Source organism: Colobus angolensis, unplaced genomic scaffold, assembly GCF_000951035.1.
Source record: "Colobus angolensis palliatus isolate OR3802 unplaced genomic scaffold, Cang.pa_1.0 Scaffold684, whole genome shotgun sequence".
NCBI lineage: Eukaryota > Metazoa > Chordata > Mammalia > Primates > Cercopithecidae > Colobus > Colobus angolensis.
In genome coordinates this window covers 392,646-416,178 of record NW_012120532.1, presented here as the reverse complement: position 1 = coordinate 416,178, position 23,533 = coordinate 392,646, and the positions used below count along the sequence as shown (strand labels likewise).

At 44.8% G+C, this 23,533-nt stretch overlaps 1 protein-coding gene across 5 annotated transcripts in view; it reads left to right on the top strand.

Moving 5' to 3' along the window:
- CELF2 (CUGBP, Elav-like family member 2) overlaps positions 1-23,533 on the top strand; it is a 170,477-nt gene that overhangs the window by 62,363 nt on the left and 84,581 nt on the right. For all 5 annotated transcript variants that reach the window (XM_011926396.1, XM_011926397.1, XM_011926395.1 and 2 more), the window contains one exon: positions 21,084-21,132. In XM_011926396.1, coding sequence (XP_011781786.1) covers positions 21,084-21,132 — 49 coding nt within the window. The remainder of the gene's footprint in view (positions 1-21,083; positions 21,133-23,533) is intronic.

Sequence of the window (23,533 nt, the reverse complement as noted above, 5' to 3'; positions counted from 1 at the left end):
CCTGCTGCCCTGAAAACACCTGGATGCCTTTAGAAAGTAACTCTTCTACCCTATTGTTTTATTAATGAGGACGTGATGGTCCAAGCAGTCAAGTCTGCATAACCATCTAAGCTTCTGAATCTGCTGCTGCCGACAAGGGGCCAGACTCGCCACCGCAAACCAGGGCACTGAGAGGTAGAACCAGGCAGCCCACGCCACAGATGGCGCAGCGGGATGAATATGGCCCCATGAGACAGTGCTGCTGCTCTCTCCATCACGGCAAAGTCAAGGCAAAGGAGGACAGGTGCCAGGGGTGCCTCTGCATGAAGTGCTGGAAGCTTGGACATTCCTAGGCCAGTTAGGATCAAAGGCTGAGCACTGACTGGGATATTAGGGCCAGTTCTGGGTTGGCTCTGTCTAGCCATCACATTGTGCTTTTTGCTGTTATCTGCTGTTAGATTCTGCTGGAATCTAAATGATAGATGTATCATGAGCCGGAAGCTCAGACTACCTCTATCTTAGTTACAACAGTCAGAGCTAACGATGTCACGGTGGCTGCTGGCAGCTTGGGTTAGACCAGGTAGTTCTCTGCCATCTCTAGGCTGGCACTTTCTACAGCACTGTCACCCATCAGGGACAGGGGGTACCAAGTGAGAACAAAGGGATAGGCTCCTGCAAACTCATCTCCTCTCCTGGAGGCTTAACTGAGTGACTGTGGGCCACCGGTTGTATTTTAATCAGTGACATTCCACACTTGGTGTACTTGCCAGCACATAGACGGTATCATCGTTTCCTCAGAAGAGTGTGTATTTAAATCCATGCCAGGAAACTGTGCAGGTAGTTCACGTTAAGTAGCATATGGGGCTCAGTGTAGTCAAGAAGTCACAGGGATTCGGAAAGAGAAAATGAATTGCTGTCATTGCGTATATGTTATATGCTAAGTAAATATCAGAACAGTAGTCACAGAACCTCAGGATGTTTCTAGCATATTTTGGCTTATAAATGTTTTGTCTAATAATGGATATCTGTCAATGGCTTTCAGAATTCAAATAATTTTAATAACACTAAATGTTCAAGTATTAAAAGTAGTAGTAACAGTTAACAGCTCTTGAGTGTTTACTGTGTCCTTAGAACTATGCCAAGAACTTTATACATACTTGATCTCATGTAAAAAAAAAAATAATAAGGTAGTAATTAGTTTTCCTAACCTGGTTGCCTTTTCAACTAGAAGTCTGTTCTACTTTTAAGAGAGTTAAAGTGGCTACACCTCTGAGAGAACATGTCTCTATTGATAAATCAGTGAGCATGTTTTCTGGGTAATAATTTACCTACTTTAACTAGATACAGGTATGGTAAGAAAGAGACCTGTCAGTTAATGGAAGCTAAGCTCATCCTGTCTTCCTTACATTGCTAATACCTGACTTAGGGTTTACTAATATTTGTAAGATATAATTTAAGTAGGTGTGGGAGCATTAGCCTAGGTTTTGACTAGTTCTTTGGTGTCTTCTGCAGCTCATAGAGGCACTATAATCACAACCCCCACCCACACCCCCCGCAAAAAAAAAAAAAAAAAAAAATTGGAACCATCATTTTATCATTTGAGAATCTCAGTCACTGAGTTAACCTAAATCACTCCTAAGGCAGAGTTACCCAGATTTTATAAACTCTGTAAGTCTCTAACAAAAACTAAATGTCATCAGTAAGGAAAATACTTAAGAGAGACTCAAAAGCCCAGGAAATCCTGTCGCTGATTTCAGTCAGCTCCTGTTTCTTTGCATGTTATGTGGGTCAACAGAGGAAGAAAGGACATGTGCAGGAAGGTAGGCCAGATGGAATTACACATCACAGACTGTAGAAGCATGTCCTGTCCAAGCTCCTCACTTGGTAGATGAGGAAACTGGAGCCCAGAAAGGGGGGAGGACAGGTGAGATGCTGAAGGTCACGCCAGTCAGTGCTGGGGTGAGCGCAGATCACATCTCCTAACCCCAAGCCTGTTGCTCTTTTCAGCAAACCAGGTTCCCATGATTTCTCTGCAAGATTATGCCAAGCATGTCACCTTAAAGAATCAGAAATCCAGAATCAAATTTCCAGCCTGTCCATAGCATTTCACTCCGTGACCCGAGGCTGTTGAAGTTGGTGTTTTCCTTTTCTAATTTCCATTCTCTGGGAAAGACCCAGAAACCTAATAATAACATTCTTCTTGGCCATTTACCCAAAATGATATGTGAAATAGATGAATTTATAAAGAACCGATGAAGACCAAGGAAAGCGGTCCTCAGTACTTCCGTCTATTTGCATGTAAAACTGGGGCAGTGACTCGCAGCCTCAGCTGCTCAGGAATGGAATCCCTCAGGGGCTTTTAAAACTACATGTGCCTGGGCCACACCACAGCCAAATAAGACTCGCTTGGGATGAGAGTCTGGCATCAGTATTTTTTCTTTTTTTTTTTTTTTTTGAGACAGAGTCTCGCTCTGTTGGCTAGAGTGCAGCAGCGCAATCTCAACTCACTGCAACCTCCACCTCCCCGGTTCACACGATTCTCCTGCCTCAGCCTCCCAAGTATCTGGGATTATAGGCACGTGCCACCACATCCAGCTAATTTTTATATTTTTAGCAGAGACGGAGTTTTGCCATGTTAGCCAGGCTAGTCTTGAACTCCTAACCTCAAGTGATCCACCCACCTCAGCCTCCCAAACAGCTGGGATTACAGGCATGAGCCACCATGGCCGGCCTAGTATTTTTACAGCTCCCCAAATGATTCCCGTGTGCAGGCAAGGTTTAGAACGTCTGTTAAGAGAATGAATCATCACTGACCCCAGGGGCTGGGTGGTGGTGACATAACTTGTTTTCATCTTCCACTGTTCATCTGGATGTACAGGCACTCACTCTGACCTGGTGATCATCTTCCCACAGGTACACCAGAGTCTTGGTACTCAAGCAGCAGTCGTCACATCATCTGAGAAAGTGTTCGAAATGCAGCCTTGCAGGCCCTCCCCCAAGACCTGCATTTGAACTAGATCCCCGGGTCTTACACGTTCACACAGAGATAATCACATGAGGTGACAGATGCGTTAACTAGCTTGATTGTGATCATCATTTCACAGTGCATCTATGTCAGGACCTCACTCTGAAAAACTAAAATTTAAAATTTCTTTTTAAATTGAAAACACTAAATCCTGGGTGACATGGGTACACAGCAAAGTTTGAGAAGTGCCGCTGTGGAGAACAAGGCCTCTCCGATGCTCTTTTCCCGGGAGTCTCTCCTGGGGTACACTGTAGGGCAGCCCCGTTAGTGTGTGCACGCACACTTCCCGCAAGTATGGGTTGCTGTGTTCCCTCCTCTGAGTACCTAAGTCAAGAGAGATCCTCTGGAGAGGCTGCCACCCTCCCTGTTTCCTTCTGGACATTCTGAAGGTGGGGTGGAGTGGGGCAGCCTGACTGCGGGACAGGAGGTGAGAAAGTTAACGGAGATGTGAGGACGTGCTGGGTTTTCCAGCATCCTCAATTGAGCAACTGGATTTTTCCCTCCCAACCACCCTCTAAATTGTGGGAAATCTCTGAATGGGACTTAACGTGGAATTAATATGTGTCAGACTGTAAGGGGATGAATGGAAATGCTGCTATTTTAAGCACAGTTTTTCTGGCCAGAATAAGCTAATTCTAAAGCATGAGGAACAATTTTCTGCCACAAAGAGTTAATCTGTAATACGCAGCAGCTCATTTCCACCTTGCAGAAACCATCGGAGTGTAGAGTCCTACTGTTTCATCATTCACAGACTTGAAATTCCTTACCAGAAAACAAAGCATTTATTACCCTGTGTCTCTTGCTATCCACAGCTTGAGAGACTTTTGCTGACAAAGAAAATTTAACTACCACATGAATGCTAGAGTGGAATATACTATTGCATAATGAGGGATGCTGGGTCTATGTATGTTTTTGCAATTTGGGAGGCTTAAAAAGAATGTCATCTGCCCTAAACAGTGTAAGATTTCCCCTTGAATGAGTTCTGAGTTCCTGTTTTTTCATTCTTCCTTCTTGTGAATCTGGAGAAGTTTTTCACATTGTGGGTTATTCCTAATTATTGTAGGTACAACAAACATCGTGGGTTGTAGTCTGTAAGGACAAAAATCATTTGTTGCTGCATAAAACCTGAACTTACCATGGTAAGCGTTTGCCTAAATCAGCAGCTGCTACTTATTACACCAGCATCAGAGAGTGAGCTGCAGGTGGTCGACCAAAGAAGAAACGAAGTGATGAGAAGATCCTTGTGGAACTGGAAGCAGAGTGGGGCAAGAAAAGAGAGAGCATATACCCGGAGGAGGAGACAAGCTAGGGTATCAATCCAGCTTGATGGAGTATCAGCCCTGAGCAGAGAAGGGGATCCGGAGGAGTATGTGGGCTGGAAGATAAAAAGGACCAGGGTTCCTGCGGAACTTACAGAAGCACACACATTGTGTCTATTTTTCCAAATCATTGCAACCAAATGATTAACTCTTCAGGAAAAAAAAAAAAAAATCCTGTCTGCTTAGTTTGTATATGGTTGCTGTCTTTCATGCTCACATTCCTGTATTCGTTTCTGTTGTTTCAGTATCAGATTAGAGCTGAGTTAATATACTTGAAGCTAAAAAATAGCTTCTGTCTCTCAGTGACACATTTTTGGAGACTCATAAACCTCATTGTTTTTTCATCAGTGATAACTGTGTCTCTGAGTCAGATGACTTGAGCCTCCTTCACCCTTGGTCTTGGGGGAAAAAAAATAGAATCAGAAGTGAGTAACTCACACAGCCACAGGACCGAGTGGTCACAATCACAGCATCCACTCATTAATGGAAATGAGCTCTGGACTCAGTCCAGTTGACAAATGGTAAAATCTCCTATGGCTTAGAAAGAAGGGAAAGAGCAGTGCTGAAGATACTTCAGTTCTTGGGGTGATCTTTGTAGTTCCTCCTGAGATGTGCCTTGATGATGTTGGTGAAGTGCATGGTATGGATTTCAAGGACACACTGTGCTGTGTATTTTTACATAATCTGCTTCATAGGAGATAGCCCACATTCATGGATAGGAGATGGCCCACATTCATGGATGGGAGAAGAAAGATGGCAGGGCATGCTGCATATGTGGTGGGACTGTCGTGAGGCCGTCAGAGTCAGTTATGCCAGGTTCCCAATTCCCACAGCAGTATCCCAGCGTCTTGTTTAATCCTGATCTTCAGCCTCTTGACAGCATTTGGTTAATAGATGCTATAGCTTGGACTCCTTGGATGTGTTCATCGGCATTTTATCTTGACTCTGTTCTCTAAACATGGCACACTCTTTAAGTTTCATTGTAATGTGGCTATTAAACATGTCCAGTGTACATTAAGCTTTACCGGGAAAGAAAACCTTCCTAGAATTCAGGAAAATTCTAATGAAAGAGTAAATTCACCAGCTATCCAGGCCCAACATTGATTTTTGAAAGGGCAGAGTGGGCCTGGGCTACAGCTCAGAATGTTGAAGAGGCTGGATTGGAGCAGAACTGAGGGAAAAAGAGAAATAGACACCTTAAGCTATGTGCCTTCACACACAGGAGAAATGAACACTTTCTCCTCAGTTACAGGAACTTGGGTGTACTTTTTTAGAGATTGCAAGCAAAGGGTGTGATCAAATACTGCCCTTTAAATGCTGACGTGCCCCGGGTTCTGTTTTCACTGCTTTCTTCTCACGCCGCATGATTTCTTTAGATCCCAGTGATCCCTTCTCCAGGCTTCCGCTACCTCTACAGGCTGCTGCCTGCCAAATGTTTATCTGAAAATCGGACTTCTCTGCTAAGCCCCAGACTTAGATATCTAGTATCTGCTGTTGAACAGATCCATTCAAATGGTCTACAGGAAATCCCAGTACTAAAATGACTGTTAACCAGGTCTTCCTCTTGTATTGCCCATCTTGAGTGAATTGGTGGGTCAGCCAAGGCCAAAAGCAAGAAATGGTGTTCCTCATCCGCTCCTTCTATATACACCTCAACTTTCGACCCTGCCACTTCCAACAGCAAAGATATCCAGGATGCTACCTTAATGGCACCTCTAGAATTCCTCCCTCTTTATCAAGTTGGGACTCACCAGTTGTCATTAGGGGTAATAAAGGCACAGCAAGGGTGAGGGGATTTGGGAGGTTATCCCTGTAATCACCATGCTTGCTGGTGTTCTAGATCTCTAGAATGGGAGAGGTGGGTGTACCAGAATTCTACATCACCCCCCACACTCACAGGCTTATGTGAACATTGCTGCATCTTGTGTCAGAAAAATCAGATGTGGCTGCTGAGTTTAAAGGGTGAGATCCACACACCATACTGTGCCGCTACCTTTTTCTTCAGCTTCTGGGACATTTTTGCTCATACGCTGTGTCCCAGCTGTATGATACCACACACGTGTTTGGTGTTTTATCCTGGGAAGGTAGAGGTGAGCATTGCTTCATTGTAATCTACTGTGTCACCCGCTTCAGTTTATCCTGTCACCTGCTGTTCTTCATTCCCCTCCATTGCTGACGTCTCAGCTGTTCCTGTTCTGAGGTCCAAACTCCTTGTCAGAGCCCGGCTTAATGCCTCATACCATAGATGGTGCTGGACAAATGTTTGTTGAATAGATGAACTCTCAAGAACAGCTTTTATCCATAGACACTCTTTCAACATAAAAAAAATTCAAGTTTTTTACAAACTGGTGAGTGGAGGTGAGAGGAGGGAGGGAGGTCTTGATCCCCTCATCCCCATCGCAATCCTTTCCGTTAGGTAGATCCGCCCTCCACACACAACAAACACAGTAGAGATTGGAAGCCATACAGAGTTAAAAAGGCACTTTTTACTCTAATTATAATCCTTAAGTGAATGAAGAAGAGAGTTGACAATCCTATAGCACTTTACAGTTTACTGTGTATTTTCATATATATTTTGATTCAGTCCTCAGAAAGATGCAGTGAGTTTTCTGATACAATCCCTGCTTCAAACATGAGTTTACCAGGTTTTAACGAGGTCAAGTGACTTGACTGACATACTTACAAGGGGCAGAGTCAGAATTCGAACTCAGACCTTACGATTCTGTGATGTTCTTTCCACTACAAAGCGAACATAAAGAGCCAAGCTTCGCAAGTCCCCATTAAATGCTACATGTCCACAGTTGTTAGAAATTATGAAAGTAGAAGCTGTGTCACCACAGGTCAAGTGTTGTCAATAAAGGGTTCTTGCTTTACTCCTTAACATAAAATCTGTCCCACATGCTTGTCTCACATTCCTCGTCTGTGTTACCTTTGCCATTTCACTTTCAGTTACATGCAGTAGTATCTGAAGGCCTAAGCCTTGCATTTACTCTTTAAAAGATTGAACTTGAGGATAAAGCATATTTATAGAACAATTGCACTGAGTCATAATTTCCCTCAGCTCTACCAACCAGTAATTTCCAAAGTTGGTGAATGACCTCACATTAGAGTAGAAGGTAGAAATCAAAATGAGTGAAATTAAACTCAAGCTCATGAAGATTGAACAACACTGGAGGAGAGCTCTTTCTTTAGGAAAATACCAGGCAAAGTTAGTACTGCTGTAGAAGATGAGATGAATAAATGTAGCTGCTGAAAACAGTATCTGATGTCTTGCTCAGATGTTTAATGGATTCGCATTTTAAACAGGGCTAATAAGAAATAACCCTTCAGGCATTTTGTAAAACTTGCCATTTATTTTTAGGAGAGAATTTTTTTGGGGTGTGGGGGAGGCAGCCTCATTTGTTTAAAAGGAAAAAAAAACAGATATTTAATCATTTTTGCTTAAACGTGAGTAAGAATGGGAAATTACCCTAGTTATCTGTTTTCATTCACTCAGTACAACTCCCAAAGGCCATGGAGGTAAATGAATGGAAAAGAATGCCAAGTGAGGTATGGTATTTATGTGTCTGTTGTAAATGAAGTTGTCATTCCTAAACCAATCAAATCATACATTTTTTATGAGAGGTTGCAACTTGCAGAGAGGTGGAAATGTTAGACACTAATTAATAAACGTGGCTGGCAAAGCAACTCAGACAACTCAGGACTCACAAACGAAGCTATGGGAGGATCATTAGAATATGAAATTCAGTAGTGCTTTTCCATTGATTTCATGAAATGCCTGTATCCTGTCAGAAGGTTCAAGAGAAAATACAGTCGGCTTAAATTTTCCAAGTTAGTTTTGAACCAGAGATTTTAAGGATTTGCTTGTTAGAGGGGTATTTTTGTGGTGGCTTTAGATTGTCTTAAAGTTCAAAGAAAACTAGAGATTACTGGATAAGCATCAATAACATTAACAGAGCATTGAAGCTGCCTGGAGTGGATGGAGGATGCCTTGCATTGTACACAAAACACTCATCAATTCCATGGTTGGTTTAGAGGGTAGTGTTGTTTTAAGTCATCAAGTCACTGTTTAATTTAACTTGAATTGAAACTAGTAAATACTGCAGATGAATTACTGGATAGCTCTCTAAACCTTAAAAAAGAAAGAGTCTACAAAAATGGAACTTTTTGGACCTTTTAATGAGTTCTCTGAAAAAGAAGAGAATGTGGTTTCATTGGTATGCAGCATATAAGGTTGAACCATATGAAACGGTCACTATTAACCCATGTTTTAAAACTACAGAAACAGCAATTTCACAACAATTACTCAACCTAACTAGAAGTATAGATGTTTCTGTGTAATAAACATAGAACAGTTATATTGGCAAAGGAAATATGTGTGTACATGCATGAAAAGGGTCATTGTGCCATTGTGTGGATAAACACACAGCAGAAGTTCATGGACTGGGGGTTTGCCTGATTCCACTAGAAGAGAGTATGGTAGAATAATGCGAAACAAGCCTGAAAAGGGAGCTGAGGGTCAAAGCCTATAGAATTCCCTGAAATACATGCCAAGGAGCTGGATATTAATTTGGCAGATGAGTAAAAGTTTTTGAGTGGGGGAGAAAAATTTCTAGACTCAGTTTTAGACAGATTAAAAAGTCAATGGTGTAGAAGATGGAAGGCCATTTAATGACCAGAACTGGTGAGGAGGCTGTTTTGTGGATCTAGGTGAGCAGGAATGAAAACCTCACTAGGGCTGTAGCTGTGGAAATAGAAAAGTCTATGAGAAGGAAAGAAATTAGTAGAGAGAGCTAAACTGATGATTTCAAGGGGTAGAAAATTAAGCAAATTTAGAGCCACACCAGAGTGTTAGGTGAGAGGTCTGAGAAGCTGGAAGAGCAGCCCCCATCCTGGGGCTGATGCCCCGTAAGCCATGGTCTCTGTCCAGCTTCTCAGGTTCTCTGTGGGGTACCCAGATTCAGGTCATTTCCTATGGGGTGAGGCAGAGGTGTGGCTGGAAGAGTCTGAGTAGTAGGGTCATCCTGGGAAGCAGTGTGAGAGATCAGCCCCGACAGAGCCCAGCCCTGCAGAGAGGCTCAGAAGATCTAGGTGAGGAGACTTGTTCCCAATTTGAGGCCAGCACGGGTACCAAGTCCTCAAGGAGAAAATGGGCACTAGGGACCCAGGTGCAAGGGCTGCTTCAGCCCCACAAGCATGTCCACGCTGGGTGAGGATTACAAGGGAGGCTGGGGGTCAGCCTCTCACTGGCTTTTGGGGCTTTGTTCATCCCGATTCCCAGGATGTCGAGAACTGAGTCACAGTGAACCCCACCTGTTGGGAGGACACCGAAGGCTGAGTGAGCACTGAGGCCACAGGCAGCATCACGGGCAGAGACAAATGTCACAAGGATGATTTCTTGTTAAACCAGACTCGTTTCTCTTAAAATAGGAGAGAATACTATTTGTTGGCATCTATTATTGAAAGTAATGGTAAAAATCACAATCACTTTTGTACCAACATAATAGAATCTAGGATTGGAAATGTAAATGAACCGCCAGCTCATTAAACCACACCTTTAGTCGCCTTTAATGGCCAGGTCAGGCATTATCATTTCAGCGTGTATTTTGCATTGGTCAGTTAGGCAGCTTGTCTAGTTTAGCGCCTGGGTAAGATCTGGAGAACATCTGGAAGAATGAGTATTGGAGTGTCCATCACTGACTTCGGAAGACAGTTCCACAAGTCAGAAAGGAATCATGGCTGAGAAGATGTCAGTATATTTCCCACTTAGTGATAAGGGAAAATTATTACCTACCTTTCTCTTAATTTGAGCTCATTAATCAGTAGTGATTGTGATCTTCTGAGTGTCGCACACAATTCTCGTGGTCTTTCGTTGTAATTGTAGCTGTCATCGTGCAGCCTTAGCAGCACTATAATCCTACAAGGCTTTTCTTATGTTGAATCTTTCCATTTATCTCCATTTTTAAAATTGTTCTATACCCTCTAGTTTTTTTGTTATTAAAACATATAGATGTAAGCAGAGGACTCTAGACAAACCTAGGTATAAACTTTTAAATAAAGCTAGTTTTGCTTTGCATTTATGTGGGAGCTCACCTGCCTGGATTCGTTGTTTCTTATATCACAAAGGTGCAGTGGCATAGAGGGAAGAACTACAGTATTATCAAAGAAATTTCCTGTTCACAATGACATTGCTGAACACAGTGACAACAATACCTTCTACTGAGATAATAGCTGGTTGGGTGCCACATTGAATGGGAAGGTTAAAAAACGGCATCAGTTTATTCACCTTTATCACTAATATAGTAAAAATGTTTCTAAGAAAAATTATACTAAGAAAAGATTGCCATTTTTTTGAGTAGCAGTGCTTCTGAAAGCGGCACACTGACGCTTTGATCATAGCTGTTATTTTTCATTCATGGTCCATGCCTCCTATTTTAAGCCATTCATTTTTCTTCTAATTTTAAGATTAAATAAAGGAAAATGAAAGCTTGCGTTATTATTTAGGATGAAAACACAGAACCTCATCACAGCTGATGAGTGTCATAAATGCTAGGCTGTACCTTCTCCGATTTGGTATGTGTTTTATATACAGAAGGTAACACAGGCTGAGTAGGATGCCAAGTTACAGATGGGGATGTGGAATGCTGTCTGACAGCCGATGAGAGTCATCTGTCAGAAATGATGACTTCATCACCATAACAGACTCCACATTCCCTCACAGAATTCCACCCAGAGTCATATAGTTTTCCTGCAATATTTTATTTTATTTTTTGCCAGAACTGAATGGCGATATTGCTGGTTTTTCCCCGTTTGGTGTACGATTTCAATGGAAATGTAAATAGGTGGTAACTTTACAGCACAAAGGCTGATTTGGAGCCTGATAAGCCCAAATCAGATACTGGGGTCTGTAGTTTTTCTCCATCGCTGGATTATTAGCATATGGAGTTGAGCACTGCTAGCTGTATATATCCCAGGTGACCGAGAAAGGCCATTCTTTCCAGTGTGTTCTCTTAGCTTTCAGTTGGGACCTTTTCTCCTTCCCCTCAGGGAAACTCCTTTGCGATGCAAACTAATAATGAAGTCGAGGACGATGACAACTGCAGTGGGCACTTACTGTGCCTTCAGTGTTTTAAGCGTGTCACACATGTCATGGCTATCAGGAAAAAGTTGTAATTTATTTCCACTGTAGCTTTTTTCCCCTGGTTGGGAGAAGGGGATATGAGAGAAGGATCACTTATGTTTCTTTGTTGTTATCAGACTAAAATCTGCTTTTTTTTTTTTTTTTTCTGGCTTAGATCACTTTTATAAAATTATGTCAGCAAATGGTGATTGGAAGTTTTCTGACCAGGCACAGTGGCTCATGCCTGTAATCCCAGCACTTTGGGAGTCCGAGGCAGGTGGATCAGCTTAGGTGAGGAGTTCAAGACCAACCTGGCCAACATGGTGAAACCCCATCTCTACTAAAAATACGAAAACTTAGCCAGGTGTGGTGGTGGGTGCCTGTAATCCCAGCTACTCGGGAGGCTGAGACAGGAGAATCACTTGAACTCGAGAGGCAGAGGTTGCAGTGAGCCAAGATCGCGCCATTGCACTCCAGCCTGGGCAACGTGGAGTTTTTGAGAGTGAAAATCCACCTCAAAAAAAAAAAAAAAAAAGTTTGCTGTATGCCTACTGTGTTAATCGTGATACATAAAAGAACAACTTGAAATAGCGCTGCCTCCATCACGTATTCTGCCTTCTGCCTCCATCATGGAATTGGCATCTTCAGAGGGTAACAGTGTTTTCCCGAATTTCCAAATCAGATAAATAGACCTTGCATAATCCAGGCAGTTAACACAAAGCCACATAGTAGGGCCTTTGGACATGAATGTTGGCTAACTCAACAATGAGTGGTCTTCACTTTGATTGGTTTTATAGATTCCAGTGTATTTTTTGCAGTGTCAGTTGGTGAATACATCACAAAATGTAAGATCATTAATGTCAGTGATTCACAACCATTATTTCCTCTCACAGAAGGACTGATCCTAATCTTATTTCTCTTCAGTTTGCTTCGCAGCATCTGTGTAGAACATTTCAGACAGCTGGCCCTGTGAAAGACACCTCAGAGTCTAATCCACTGTGTTGAGTTTTGAACCTCTGGATTCCAGCAGAGATTTAACTCCGTCCTTGTTAGTCGAATGGCAAATTGGCTGGGGCTACACTTTCCTGGCCTGACTCTAAAGCTATTTATTTTTTTATTTTCATTGCATGTTTTTAAGCTTTCTTTCCTGCCCTTTTCATAAGACCCAAACAATAATTTCTGTTCTTGAGCCAATTGTTAAAACATTGTATGTGTATATGAAAACACACAGGTTAACGACACACACATATAAAGTATGAGTTCCTCGTTGGAAAGAAGCCTGTAAATTGAGGCAGTCTTCATGTGTAGTGTGGAAAAGGGAAATTATGGTAATGTTACAGATTCTTAGAAACCCCAAACTTGCTTGTACCACAACCATGTGGATGCACATGAGAGGCGGCATGGGGTAGAGGCCTCGGGCTTGCGCTCCCACCGGACAGACCTGGGTTCAAATCCCTGCTCTGCCGCCTGCTTGCTGTCTGACTCGGCCAAAGTTATTTAGCCTCTCTCTGCCTTGGTTCCTCATAGGTACCGATTTCTGGGGCTTTTGTCAGAATTCAGTTAATTACCATGCATAAAGAGTCTGCAGAGTGAAGGTGCTTCAAGAATGGAGATGAAGGGGAGGCTTCCTCTGTGTTAACAGCAATTGTCTAAAGGCTCCATTCCACTTATCAGGAATAGTTATGACCTCCAGATGCAGTTTTTGTCCCAGTGATAAAAACTGCTTGTTATTTATTTTTTGAAACAGGGTCTTGCCCTTTTACCCAGGCTGGAGTGCAGTGGCACAATTTCAGCTCACTGCAACCTCTTCCTCCCAGGTTCAAGCAATTCTCCTGCCTCAGCCTCCCAAGTAGCTGAGATTTCAGGTGCGCGCCACCATGCCCAGCTAATTTTTGTATTTTTAGTAGAGATGGAGTTTTGCTATATTAGCCAGGCTGGTCTCAACCTCCTGACCTGAAGTGATCCACCCACCTTGGCCTCCCAAAGTGCTGGGATTACAGGCATGAACCACCCTGCTGTGCCAGCTGCTTGTTATTGATCTGACAGATTATTTTTGTCATCTGTATTCTTTCAGAGATGTCCTTCTATTAAAGATATCTTAGCAAGTTTACCATAGTGTTACTTTTTTTTTCTTTTTTGAATGTGAAATTTCTTGTTTAGTGGTCATTAATGTTAACTAAGTCACCATCCCTAAAGCTATTTTTGATTGTTCCCCATCTCTGCTATCAGGAGCATAACAGAACAGTGACTGGAATTAGAGTCACTCATGAGGGAGACAGGCAAACCTGCGTGGCTTGGGGGCGCCTTCCTGTGTAATAGAAGGTCTCGTGGCGGGGCACGCTCTCTTTCATTTGAGGGGATGATGGGCCTCCTGTTGGTGGCAAATCTTTTGAAACTTGTTTTTAGCATTCCCAAATTTTTTTAGAGAGAAATTCAGAAAGTACAGGTGCCTTTGGCATTTCATAGTTAATATACAAGCGAGACACGAGTATTCTCCATGGATGATTTTTGTGTTGTCATGGAATGAAAGAAAAATACCAGTGGGTCTTTACTGGCCAGAATATTTTCATTTTCTCACTTGGCACATAGCTCTTTCACGAATTCACTTCTTTCCATCCCTTTCTCTACTTTTAAATATTTTATGGGCAATAGGCTTATAATATGTGCTAGCACGGCTGCTCTCTCAAGGGGTCGGCATGGGTTTAATAATGAGGTGCGTAACAGTGACTCTGTAAAAACCCATTTCAGGTTAAAAATGGCATGTTTTATTGAATCTCAGGTTAAAGGTGGTTAACTCATCAGTTGGTGATGGCTGGGGTTAAACAAGTTCCAACATGAGTTCTCCTGTGTGTGAGGAACCAGCTGTGCCCCTGCTCACAGACGCTTCCTTTCCCCAGGACTCTGCCTCCAGACTAGGCCTGTATTGGCTCAGAACCCTCCCTTTCTGCAGCAGAGACCCACCAAGGCAGAGGGCTTCAGAGAGCCCCACAAGACTGTGTCCATAGCAGCAACTCCGGAGAGTGTGGCTGCTGAGTGCGGCTGCTCCGTGGCCAGCTTCGCGACGGCACCAGATGGTGACAGCTGTTGGCAGAGCTGTGTGCAGTGCTCTGTGCATGCACTTACCCCTCAGACTTGAGAAATGGCTTTGCTCCAAAGTCGTACTCTCATTTTCATTTTCATGAGTCACAGCTGGGCCCTTGTGTGAAGAATCGAAGGTCAGCTTACTCAGGAGTGAGAGGCATCAGGCCCAGTCACAGGCCAGCCAGGGTGAAGACCAGGGTGGACCACTCAACTCCGGGACCCTGTGTGTGTAGGAAGGGAGAAGAGGTGGGAAGACCACGAGCCGCTTATCCCCAGGAGGTGGGACGAAAGGGGACTCCTGATGCTGGGAGTGTGTGGTCTGCCACCAACAGATGGCTCCTACCCGGGCGACAGGGATAGAGGCGTCAGTGGCAACTGTTGCTGGGTAACAACCGAGCCACCGTGTGCAGTCGTGGGTGCAGAAGCTTAGCTTTGGGGTAGAAGGGACAGTGAGACAGGGGCCTGTCCTCAAGAACCTCCAGCTCACTGAAAGCCCAAGCAGACCCCTGAAGGACCATACCTCCGTGTACCGAGATGCTCCTCTCCACGGGCTCCACCCTCACTGTGCACAGGACGCCGACTCTTAGTACACAGGAGCAACAAAGCTTCAGCAGATGCCTTCTCAGGACCACACTTAACTCTAGTCCCTTCTCCCTGGGAGGAAGGAAGAGAAGGAGCCCTTGAAATTTCCCCTTTTGCTATGTTTCATTGGTTTTTAAACAAATAGGGTTAAATAGAGACCAAGACATTAACTAGTACCTTAACGTGCAGCTTTAGGCAACGTGTTACTCTGGGGAAAAAAAAAAACTTCTAAAAATTCATGTACCGTCAAGGAAATCTTCAAATGAGTGGGTTTAGAAGCCTTTCTTGAGAGCAATGTGAACTTGAAGAAATGTGTGAAGTCCCATTTACTCCGTCAACAGGATCTATTTCCAAAACTCATGCTCCTGCCGTATCCCTGCAAGCATGCTGCAGCCTCGCTTGAGAGGACCGGAGATCTCCTATCACCTTACAAGCTTGCTGCAAGTACAACTGAGATGAACAGACATAATAGACCTATTAATTCTTTCATCATGACTCAGGACAACCACTCTGTAAAGTCAGAGGCTGGTGTCTGTAAAATTCTTAGACTCATCGAACAGTATAGACAGCTCATGACAGCACAGACCACTGAAGATTTTTTTAGACACAGCCCATACTGTGTCTAAATAATACTCCTGAATTAAAACTTCCCATTCTGTGCAGCCGGAGATGCAGCCTCAGTTTAATTAGCACATATCTCTTCAGAGACTCCTTGCAAAAATTCTGGAAGATCGTGTGCTCCCTTGTCATAGACAGAGGAAGGAGGTAGCCCATGGGAACTAGCCTCAGCCTTGACCCTAGCCACACAGTAGGTAGATTGAATTAGTGACCACCACATCACCTGGGCCTTCCCCTGGTCTCCTGCTGTCTACTGGGACCTGCAGGCATGTGCAGGGCACAACATGAGATCCTGCCTCCAGCCCCATCTAACTCTGGCAGCAGGGAGGGCCAGGGTCCCTAGTCATGGGGAAGCAGTTGAGAAGCAGTGGTTCTGACCCCACCGATTTCATCATTAGCTCTTGAGAAGGGTGCTGAGGGTGTGGCCACTGGCTGCCTGTCTCGGCACCTAGGGTGGTTTTAATTAAGGAGTGAGTAGATGGTCATTGTTTTCTTTTTACTTGAAATTGTCCAGCCCATGAACATATTCCTCACTGTTAGTCTTGTGCTTTAGGTGTCTTGTTTTCGGTGAATGTTCTTTTTAACACCTTCCATTGGTCAGGTGCCGTGGCTCATGCCTGTAATCCTAGTACTTTGGGAAGCAAAGGCGGGAGGATCACGAGGTCATGAGATTGAGACCATCCTGGCTAACACGGTGAACCCCCATCTCTACTAAAAATACAAAAAAAAATAGCCGGGCGTGGTGGCAGGCACCTGTAGTCCTAGTTACTTGGGAGGCTGAGACAAGAGAATGGCTTGAACCCGGGAGGCGGAGCTTGCAGTGAGCCAACATCACGCCACTGCACTCCAGCCTGAGTGACAGAGTGAGACTCCGTCTCAACAAACAAACAAAAAAAAACAGCTTCCGTTGCTTCCTGTGTTGGTTAGGATATCATATCATTGTTCTTGATCAACAGTAGGGCCTATTTTCTCTTATTCTGTGCCTCCAAATAAACTGTTCTTTTCCCTGAAATGTCCTTTCCACATCTTCTGGTTAACATGAGGATCCTTTGAGAATGAACGCAGACATAGCTTCATGTGAGACGCCTTCCCCAGCATGTCCTTCCTCCATCTGTGCCTGGTGTCTCTTTGAGTTCGCACCCTACAGCTCTTAGCATGCCTCTTATCACGATGCAGGAAGTAGTTGCTGTATCTGTCCCTTCTACCACACTGCAAGCTCCATCACTATGAGAACCCCTTCTCATCCTCCTCTTCCCAGCATCTAACATGGAGTGTCTGGTGCAAACGAACACGTGAATAGACGAGCAATCATACTGGGTCAAATCATTGAAACCATTTTTGTCACAGAGGAAGAATTCTTTTTCCATCCTTATACTTTAAGACTTTCAACTACAGTGTCTACTCTTTTATAGTAACTTCACTATTCAAGAAATCTCCCTAAGTTCTAGGAGTCAGAAGATTTTGAGGAAGTGAAACAGTATTATGAGAATGACTCCTCCCTTTTTTTTTTTTTTTTGTCTTCCTTGACATTTACATCTTGTATGTGATCAGAAATCTGTAACTCAGATGAACTGTTCATGGTAATGAGCCATTATTAATACAGTCCTGATTGAACACCTTTCTCTAAGAAGGTCACAGTGCTTTGCATACATTATCTGGCTTATCTTCAGAACATACCTGTAGTGGGGTGACCATCTATTCAGAATTCACCATGGTCTGACCATCCACGGCTCTGCAAAGTTGGTTTTTCCCCTGCTGAGCCCAGGAAAGAACAAAACAAAGTTCAGGTGTGCAGTGGCAGTAGCTGAGTTATTACCACTGCTGCTTCGCTGAGCCTTCTGCAGAGTCTTAGGGCAGCACAAGCCAATTCTCTGAGCAGCTACACGAATGCTAAGCGTGCAGTCTTGGTGTCATGCGAGTCATGCAGCTACAGAGATCAGGTCCTACAGGAGTTAGGGGGAAGGGAAGATTACTTTCCCTTAAGGGGATATCGCAGGTGCCTTCGAACAAGTGTGTGTCTGCCCCCTTCAGTGAGTGAAGCATCCCGTTCTTAATCAAAAGCTCCTATGGCCAAGTCCCACATGGGACATTTTATGGAGAAGCAGTATGGTTTAAGGGAGGCATCACCAGATGAAGAGTGGAGATACTAGATTTGTGTGATCCCAGCTCTGTCATTAACCACCTGTGTCTATGCAGTCGCTTATTCCCTTCATACCTGTCAGCCAAGAGTACTGACTGCCTGACTTCCAGGGTCCTTTACAGCTTTAGAGTACAGGGGTTCTATTTTTGCTGCTCCCGAATTTCCACCTCCCGTCGTCCACACATTTCACAGATGCATCTGAATGCTCGCAGCGCTCTATTTGCACTCCTCTTCTGTTTGTCCCTGTTTTTTATGTGGACGCATATCAACCCCCATGATGGACTGCACGCTCCCTGCGGGCAGGAGCCATGTTCGTTTCATTTTTGTGTCCCATGCCTAATGTAGGTGCACTCACCTCGTCTGTCCCGTATCTTGAACCTGTGAATCTCATCAGACTCTTCTCAGCAGCTAAACCTGTACAAGTCTTTCCTGTCTTGAAAGGACGGATGGGTGGCCCCCATCCTCCACTGAGCTTCCTGTTGAACCCCCTTTGCGGGTGATCTCAAAATAGAAGAAGACCTCATTCACCATATCTACTGCTACCCTCCTCCTTTCCCCTCCACTTCCCATGACCAGGTGTTCTCTGCCACTCCACAGAACCTACTTCTGATGAATCCCCTGAAGAATTTTTTATTGCCAAATCCAAATTCTTTGGCCTCTCACAGTGTTTGCTGTGGCCAGCCACTCCCTCATTCTGGAAACTCCTCTCTTCTCGTGGCTGCCATGGACCCAGTTGCTCCTGCAGCTCCTCCTGCCCCTTGCTCTGCCCTCCTTGGACTCCTCTTTCCTGGTATTCTCTGCAGTTCTGTCCTCGGCTCTCAGCTCTTTGCACCCTTCTTTCCCTCGCTGACAGCTTTGCGCATACCTGTGGCTTCACTGCCACGCTGAGGAACATTCTCTGTGGCCCTGGCCCCTCTATCGAGCCTGAGCCCCATGATTACAACTTCTGTCTGCACCCCACAGTCACATCAACCTTAGCATGTCCAGACCTGTGCTCTTCAGCTGCCTCTGAAACTCTTTGCTGTGTTTTCCCCATTTGGGCAATCATCCCACCGTCACCTGGTTGTACAGACCTGGAGTTCCCCTTCTCCATCATGCCCATGACCAGCCAGTCACCATGGAGTTCAGCCTCTATCAGTTTTCCCTGGCCTGTGGCAGCAGCTTCTTAACTGTCCTCCCTGCCTGTGTTTCTCTCCTATAATCCATCCTCCACACTGCAGCCAAAATGGCTTTTCTAGAATTTCGATCGTGTTGCCTTTGTTACTTCTTCTGTACCTGACCACATACTTTCAGACAAAATTTCAGTTCCTTAGCTTGCAAGACCCTCTGAGAGCTGGGCGTTGCCCACCTTCACAGCCCTTCCCATGGTCCTCCATGGTCCTCCATGCTCACACTGGGAGCTCCCTGTGAGAGGGAACTGTTACCCTCCCACTTACTGGGTCACTGCGGGGCTACCCCATGGGTTTCACATGGCGGTCCCCTTTCGCGGCTGGCACGTCTAAGGACTCAGCCCAGATGCCGCCTTGGCTTTCTTCACCAGGCAGGATGAAGTCCCACATCCCTGGACTTCTGTGGGCTCTGTCCTGCCTCTCCCCACGCGCCTGCCAGGGTGCTTACTGGCTGAGGGCTCAGCCTCTCTCCCGCCATCCCATCCACCCCCGCCATTCTCCGCCCGCCGTCCCACCCCCGCCACACTGAGCACCTGAAGGGAGGACCTTCTTCACTGGCCTTTGTTCCCGGTTTTTGGCCTAGAGCCTGACAGACGGTAGCTGTTTGCTCCATACTTGTTGGACAACCAGACAGATGCACGCTGGGAGGATTGCTTGCTCAAAGACTGCCCATCTCCCCCTGGCATGTTACTGGTCCTTCTCTCCATTACTGTAGGATAGAGGTCACATTCCTCAGCCCAACTCATGGCTTTCCACAGGTGACTTGTCCTGCTTTTGAAGAGGCAGCTCCCTTAGCCTCTTTCTTCTCCCTCCTCCTCTGTTCTGAAGACCCGGGCCGGCATTAGGTGCACGTGATCCTGACTGCCTGATAATAATTTCCCATGATGAAAGTAGCAGAGCCAAGTGCCATTTCCTTTTCATTTAAATTAGATAAAACCCAGAACTGTGGCTTGCAAGCGATGGAAGTCCACTGGGGAAATGAAAGGTTCAGAGAGAATGGGACCCGTTATAATAAAAGCATTTGCACAGCCAGTGATTCCATCCACCCTGTGGCTTCTGTGTTCCTTGGAGTGCAATGAAATGTAAAGCAGGAGGACCTTTGGAGGTGGTTTGAGGAATGGATTCTAATTGGAAATGGTGGCGGCATTCTGTGCTTGGAGCACGCGCAGCAGACGGGGCACCGGGTGTGATGGGCACTTTATGAAGAGCCATAGGGCCCCCGGGTGTGCTGTAGCTCAGGACCTCAGCCCCGCTGTCTCAAGTCCTTTCCACTCCAGTCATGTACTGGACATGATGGGAGGGTGCGCGTCGCCCTCCCTTCCGCCCTCCTCCTCTCCATCCTTCCTTCCATCATTCCATTCTTCAGTGGTTCTGTGTTCCTATTCTGTATTTATATTAGCATTTAATAAAAATTATATATTGGCACCGATGTCAGTCAACTGCTAGATCTTCAGATTACTCATGAGACCTAAGAAAAACCTATGTGACAAACATAGGCTGGCCAGAAAATCCCGCATGATTTAATTTTACAATAATCTTTATAATGATACAATAACAATAGCTAAGTTATTTTCAACACGTCTTAGCCTCTACTTATGAAGCACTTTACATGTATATTCTCGTTTAATTCTGACAGCCTTACAATTCAGGTGTTATCTCCATCTCACAGATGAGGAGACCGAAACTCAGAGAAGTTAAGACACTTGCGTGAGACTGCATAGCTGTAATAAACGGCAGAAGCAGAATTGTCTATAACATAGAGGCAGAAACCATATTGAGTGGCAGAACCAGGTTTCAAACTGAGGTCTGACAGCAGAGCCCAAGCTTTTAAATATATTCTGTGTTACAGGGTCCCATGACTTAAAAGGGTTTGATTCCTGAACAGAAAACACAGGCTTGCTTTTTAACATAGTTAATATTACCTGGGAGAAGTCTTGTTATTACTTATGTGCCCTTAAAAACAGTATCAGTAATCGAATTGCTTCAGATTTCTGAGAGTATTTTTACAGTTGTTCAATCTGCCTTTACTTTCTCACTTTTGTGTTTTTAGATGCATCATCCCATTCAGATGAAACCTGCAGATAGTGAAAAGTCAAACGGTAGGTGGTAACCAACTGTCTTGTTTAATAATATCTGCTGCTTTAAATTACAAAGTCAGTTGGGGGCGGGAGAAGCTGGCCCGGCTGCTTTTCTCTCTAGAAGGCAGAGAGCGCTGCGCCAGGAACCTTCTCTGTGACCTGGATGTCTGAAGGAATGCACTCTCCACTATCCTCTCTCCTGTCCCGTTGATCTCTGGCGTAAAGATGTATGTTACAAGCAGTAGCTTTCTGTGTCCTTCTGTTTGGGACTTGCCCTGTATAGGGACCCTGTAGCATTTGGCTCCCGTCTCCTCCAACAAAGCAGTACAGGGCCATCTCATGGAGATCCAGAGGACATCTGCAGGAAGGGAGTTGCCCATGAAGAATTAGGCTATCTTTCTGTGGGTAGGGAGTGGGGTTGGTTTTTGTTTTTTCACCTTTTGCATGCGTTTTTTGGACTTGGAGACTGCCTTATTGTACTCTTCTCTAAATTGCACTGATGCATTTGCATCCGAATTCAGAGTGCAGTCTGCTGATTAAATCAACGTACACTTGGTGCAAAAATCTGCATTTGATGAGGTCCATAAATAATTGGGTTTTGCCTCTTCGAGACACGAGAGAGTTGATAGCCACATTCCCCTCTTTAAGTTTTTGTTTCATTTCTACGAACCTTCTGTCCCTGTTTTGTTCTTTTAATTTACTGAAATGTATGTTAAAAGAATCTTCTACCATCCTAGACTGGAGAGCAGCTCTGTCCCATAAGACTGACATAATCAGCACTGTTTCCTTCCAACAGGCAGTTTTGCACCTCATTAATTAGTAATCAGGGCAGAAGCCATGCACTTAGAGATCTGCATATCTGCAAATGGAAATTATGATTGGGTTCTAAATCTCTCCACAAGGTATTTTTTGCTAATTGTAGTGCATTCCATCTTCTGGCTTCTCCACAGACTAGAAAGTTTTGAAGAAAATTCCAAGTCATAGCATGGTGCTGCCAGCACCCGGCTTGTCAGAGCTTTCTTCTCTCAGCTCTCAGCAGAACGCTGTGGCCCACACCTATAGTCGAAGCTGCTCAGGAGGCCGAGTTAGGAGGATCCCTTGAGCCCAGGAGTTCAAGGCCAGCCTAGGCAACATAGATATATAAATAAAGAAAATTTTAAAATAGCTTTTCTCTCTCTAGGAAGGGGCTTTGGTGCTTTAACCACTGTCGTCTCCTCAGCCCTGCACTTTACTTAGGGTTAATTCTTTTTTTTCCTCTACTGCTTTATCACAAACATGACACTTAGCACCAGAAGCTGTCCAATCCGCTGCTGCTCTGTGGCCCCTTGAGCGAGCTGTGCCGCTCCTGCAGCCACCAGTTGTTCATTCATCAGTTACCATGTGCCAGGCACGTTGCTAGGGGCCGGGGCTGCAGCACTGAATAGGAAAAGGAAGAATAAAAGACCCCAAGAGACTGTGCCTCAGATCTTGTAGAACTGACATTCAGTCTACTGATTTTAGTATCCAGAAGTCACTTAAACACTGAACCTGAATCTCCACGTGTGTAAACATGGAATTAATGGTAACTGTCTCACCTAAGTTGGCTTCCCCCCCAGCCCAAGACTCCAATAAGATGTAACAGTCTCTGTAATGATTGAATGCTCCTATGAAATGTTGATTCCTATTGACACCCAGAGGTGGTCTCCTGGCCTCTGCGGGCTCTCCACGGAGCGTGCCGGGCTGGGAAGATGACCACTTCCCCCGGGCGGGCTCCCTTCAGCCCCTGTGCTCCAGAGGTGTGTGCTTGCAGTCTGACTTCCTTGGTGGGAGAGAGGAGAGATGTTGTATTTTGGGATGAGTCCTGTTGGTGCAGGTCATCTCAGAGAGTGTGGCCACCGAGAAATGTTCCCTGCCTTTGGCTCCGTAATACTCTAAACGGTGTCAGGACAAGGACCATGGAGTGAAAGTCTGTGGAAAAGGTTTTGTCTCATTTCTGAACCTTTGGTTGTAGTTATAGAAACTTGAGAAATTAGCTGAACTGAAAACATTTGGCCTGAAAAATCCCAGTACTGAAACACAAAGGGATGTTTTTCTTTTGCTTTTTCTGCTGTGCAGGTATTCATCTGCCTCAGAGAACCCTTTCTACAGGCAGCTGCCAGGAGTTTGCAGAGTGTTTTGTTGCTCTTTCTGTCCAGCATCCACCCTGGTCCCTGAGAATCATGTTTGCTTTGGGTCTAGAATCACAGCACATAATAAAACTGTCATGGGCACACCCAATGTTGCATGATCACAGAAGCCGAGGAGGACCGGGCACCGTTATTTTAGCATGAGACGGTTATGTGAAAATGCTGTTTTTCCAGCAGCAGCCTGGGGTAGCGGTTACGAACTGTTTGGAGAAGCCTGGATTTGACCCCTGACTCCACGCTTGTTGGTTTTGTCCTCG